The following is a 5000-nucleotide window of genomic DNA, read 5'->3' as shown; positions in this document are numbered from 1 at the left end:
TAAGTCTATAGATATAGTATTAATATGTACAGTGATACAGGTATAAAGACACTATGGTAGTAAGTCTATAGACCCCAGGTGGTGAGAGCAGGCAACTGCACCTCCTCATCCATCACCCTCAACATAGGGGCCCCCCAGGGCTGTGTTCTGAGTCCCCTCCTCTACTCCCTGTACACACACGACTGTGTGGCTCAGCGGAGTAGCAATACAATCGTCAAATTTGCTGACGACACAGTGGTGGTGGGCCTGATCTCTGCCAACGACGAGAGGGCCTACCTGGAAGAGGTCAAGGTCCTGGCGGGATGGTGCCAGGAAAACAGCCTCTCCCTGAACGTCAGCAAAACAAAGGAGATGATTGTGGACTTCAGGAGGTCGGGGGTCAAGGACTACAGCCCCCTCAGCATCGACGGGGCACCGGTTGAGAGAGTCAACAGCTTCAAGTACCTCGGAGCCCACATATCCGAGGACTTGACACACATTAACAGTGTGGTGAAGAAGGCACGACAACGCCTCTACTTCCTCAGGCGCCTAAGGAAGTTCCAAGTCAGCCAGAAGATCCTTAAGAACTTCTACTCATGTACAATAGAGAGCATCTTGACCGGCAACATCACCTCCTGGTTTGGGAATAGCACTGCAAAAGACCAAAGCAGACTACAAAGAGTGACACGTTCAGCCGAACGCACAATTGGAGGGGGGCTCCCCACCCTCCAGAACATTTACTACAAGCGTTGCAAGGGCAAGGCTAAGAGAATCATTAAAGACTCCAGTCACCCGAACAACTGCCTCTTCGAACTGCTGCGGTCAGGCAAGCGATACAGGAGTCTCAAGGCGAGCACAGAAAGACTCAGAAGTAGCTTCTATCCCCAGGCCATCAGGCTGCTAAACGAACAATGAATGAACACTACACAACAACAACCACCAAACGCACATAGCACACACATCCACACGCACACACCCACTTTAAACAAACACACTGTAGCACCCACTCCACACACTTTATAGCACACACCCACTTTAAACAAACACACTGTAGCACCCACTCCCCACACTTTATATTTATGGATGAAGGATTGCACTACAACTCGTACACCTTACTGTAAATTGTACCTAAAATTGTACCTCATCCCATTTCTGCTTTGCACTAGATAGTACTGTACATTAGTACACTGCATAGTATTGTGTATTGTATATTATATGGTAACTCAGAACATTGTACATATGTCTATACCGAACACTGTGACCTCATTTTCTTCTTCTAAATTCATGCTATATTATGTTATTATGTTATTTGATACTATCTTGTCTAGCACAGTCTCTGGAGCGTAACAGTAAGAAGCATTTTGTATGAAAGTATTCTGTACTTCTGTATGACAACTATTAAAGAACTTGAACTTGAACTTGATATAGTATTAATATGTACAGTGATACAGGTATAAAGACACTATGGTAGTAAGTCTATAGATATAGTATTAATATGTACAGTGATACAGGTATAAAGACACTATGGTAGTAAGTCTATAGATATAGTATTAATATGTACAGTGATACAGGTATAAACCCACCCTGTAACCCTAACCCTGACCCTGTAACCCTAACCTTAACCCTGTAACCCTAACCCACCCTGTAACCCTAACGAGAGTCTTTAACTCTGAGCGTCAGACATCGACCAGCTGAAGAGAATCATGGAGGTGGTGGGAACTCCTACACCAGAGCTTCTGCAGAAGATCTCATCAGAACACGTGAGGGAGGGGGGAGAGGGGGAGGGAGGGTGGAGAGGGAGGGAGGGGGAGAGGGGGAGGGAGGGGTGGAGAGGGGGAGGGAGGAGAGGGGGAGGGAGGGGTGGAGAGGAGGAGGGGTGGAGAGAGGGAGGGGTGGAGAGGGGGAGGGTGGAGAGAGGGAGGGTGGAGAGGGAGGGAGGGGTGGAGAGAGGGAGGGGTGGAGAGAAGGAGGGGAGGGGGAGGGGTGGAGAGAGGGAGGGTGGAGAGAGGGGGAGGGAAGGGTGGAGAGGGGGAGGGGTGGAGAGGAGGGAGGGTGGAGAGAGGGAGGGGTGGAGAGGAGGAGCTGAGAGGGGGAGGGGTGGGGAGGGGTGAAGAGAGGGAGGGGTGTGGTTTAGGTGTGAGTTAGTGACTTAGTGATTTACATCATCGTGTCTCATGTGTTGTTTGTGGAAATGTGTCTGCAGGCTCAGAAATACATCCAGTCGCTGCCCTTCATGCCGCAGCAAGACCTGGAGAAGATCGTCAGAGGAGCAAACCCACTAGGTTTATAACCCCTAACCCACTAGGTTTATAAACTCTAGTTGTCTGACTCTGGCGAAGATGGAGAACGTGTTTCCCGTAATGTTGTCGTGTTCCTTTAACACTTGCCGGGCCGTGTTTTCCTATTTACCCCGTTGAGTGCCACCATCCACGGCCAATGTTAACGTTAATATCGCCTAATCTATGTTTTAAATTATGGCTATGTGTCTAATTTGCCCGTCGCTTATCAAAGACTCATTTTCCAGTCAACATTGGCAAGGCAGATTGTATTTTTATCGCTTCATTTCCGTTTGATAGCATTTTGAAAATCACCCGTTTTCGCGGAAAAAACCACACATGCCTATGATAATCGCCTTTTACTGGAATATTCCAGAACGTTGTCATTTGTCGGCCTATTTATGAATCGTTTTCAAATAAACGCTAGATGATCGATAGTATATGTGTGCGCACGCACGCTCATGCCGCGCGCTGATAATCGCTGCTCTTATTTCCTCATGGCTTTTACAGTCAAAACACCCATATCACATATCACATAACGCTTATATCTCTGTGAAAACAAGTCTGATTATCCTAATACTGATAACATAGATTCCTTACCTGACATCAGATGGTATCCAAATGGTATATTCCAATTCCTGATCACCATTCGAAAAAATCGATAATTGTATTGATCCAACGTGTATACAGTAGAACACATGATCCGCGCGGCTCAGAGGCTCCAGAATGAACTCTGGTAGACCCCGGCTGCATCAGTGAGAAGTAAAATGTGGAGTCAGAAATCCGTTCTCCCATTCACTTTCATTGAGTCCATTCCAAAAGGGTGATTTACCATCTGGGAGACGATAGGGGGCGCTTTTTCAGATCTGAGCGGCGGCGGTCCCTGGATCTCCAACGGTAGGCTCGCGTGTTGCAATATGATTTCAGATCGCTAATAAAAAATAAAAAAACAGAGAATACTCTGGGCGTGGCATTCAACGGTCGGGTCGTAAACCCGAGAAAAGCCGTGAGTGGCACTCAAAGCAGTAGAAGTCCACAGAGTCCGGAGCCAGAGCCACCGCTGAGGTCCAGGAAGTACAAACCCCTGGTTCTCCAGAACCAAACAGTGAAGTACAAACTCCTGGTTCTCCAGAACCAAACAGTGAAGTACAAACTCCTGGTTCTCCAGAACCAAACAGTGAAGTACAAACCCCTGGTTCTCCAGAACCAAACAGTAAAGTACAAACTCTTGGTTCTCCAGAACCAAACAGTGAAGTACAAACTCCTGGTTCTCCAGAACCAAACAGTGAAGTACAAACCCCTGGTTCTCCAGAACCAAACAGTGAAGTACAAACTCTTGGTTCTCCAGAACCAAACAGTAAAGTACAAACTCTTGGTTCTCCAGAACCAAACAGTGAAGTACAAACCCCTGGTTCTCCAGAACCAAACAGTGAAGTACAAACCCCTGGTTCTCCAGAACCAAACAGTAAAGTACAAACTCCTGGTTCTCCAGAACCAAACAGTGAAGTACAAACCCCTGGTTCTCCAGAACCAAACAGTGAAGTACAAACCCCTGGTTCTCCAGAACCAAACAGTAAAGTACAAACTCTTGGTTCTCCAGAACCAAACAGTAAAGTACAAACTCTTGGTTCTCCAGAACCAAACAGTGAAGTACAAACTCTTGGTTCTCCAGAACCAAACAATAAAGTACAAACACCTGGTTCTCCAGAACCAAACAGTAAAGTACAAACTCTTGGTTCTCCAGAACCAAACAGTGAAGTACAAACTATTGGTTCTCCAGGACCCAACAGTGAAGTACAAACCCCTGGTTCTCCAGAACCAAACAGTGAAGTACAAACTCCTGGTTCTCCAGAACCAAACAGTGAAGTACAAACTCCTCGTTATCCAGGACCCAACAGTGAAGTACAAACCCCTGGTTCTCCAGGACACAACAGTGAAGTACAAACCCCTGGTTCTCCAGAACCCAACAGTGAAGTACAAACAGGACACAACAGCAGTAGCATGGATTTATTTTGGCCTTTTACAGCTAGTTTAAACCCTAACAACCAAGCGTCACTATGTGAATTTCATATAAAACTTGAAATTCAATAAAAACGTTGATCTTGGAGTTTCCGTGTTACATGGTGAAATTATTATAGTTCATCTGTATTTTCGTCCCAGACTACGGCCACCACAAGAATTACAAAGAAATAGGCCGCTGTTTGGCCGTATTACAGATTGTACCTTTAAACTCCAAGAATATTTCAATACAACAGCTCTCTTCTGATGATCTCTCTCTGTCTCTCTCTCTCTCCCTCTCTCTCTCTCTCTGTCTCTCTCTCTCCCTCTCTCTCTCTCTCTCTCTCTCTCTCTCTCTCTCTCTGTCTCTCTCTCTCTGTCTTCTCTCTCTCTCTCTCTATACCTCTCTCTCTCTATACCTCTCTCTCTCTCTCTCTCTCTCTCTCTCTCTCTGTCTCTCTCTCTCTCCCTCTCTCTCTCTCTGTCTCTCTCTCTCCTCTCTCTCTCTCTCCTCTCTCTCTCTCTCTCTCTCTCTCTCTCTCTCTCTCTCTCCTCTCTCTCTCTATACCTCTCTCTCTCTGCCTCTCTTCTCTCTCTCTCTCTTTCTCTCTCTCTCCTCTCTCCCTCCTCTCTCTCTCTCTATTTCTCTCCCTCTCACTCTCTATACCTCCTCTCTCTCCTGTCTCTCTCCCTCTCTGTCTCTCTCTCCCCCTCCCCTCTCTGTCTCTCCCCCTCTCTGTCTCTCTC

The 5000-nt window shown here is 46.8% G+C and overlaps 1 protein-coding gene across 1 annotated transcript in view; it reads left to right on the top strand.

Moving 5' to 3' along the window:
• mapk11 (mitogen-activated protein kinase 11) overlaps positions 1-5000 on the top strand; it is a gene marked incomplete at its 3' end in the record, with an annotated part of 65794 nt that overhangs the window by 59445 nt on the left and 1349 nt on the right. Inside the window, exons 9-10 of the mRNA XM_084330917.1 lie at positions 1660-1739; positions 2183-2261. Coding sequence (XP_084187043.1) covers positions 1660-1739; positions 2183-2261 — 159 coding nt within the window. The remainder of the gene's footprint in view (positions 1-1659; positions 1740-2182; positions 2262-5000) is intronic.

Source organism: Notolepis coatsorum (genome assembly GCF_963971535.1).
Source record: "Notolepis coatsorum genome assembly, chromosome: 15".
NCBI classification, from domain to species: Eukaryota; Metazoa; Chordata; class Actinopteri; order Aulopiformes; family Paralepididae; genus Notolepis; species Notolepis coatsorum.
The sequence above is the reverse complement of the archived record's forward strand: the minus strand, read 5'-3'. Positions and strand labels throughout refer to the sequence as shown.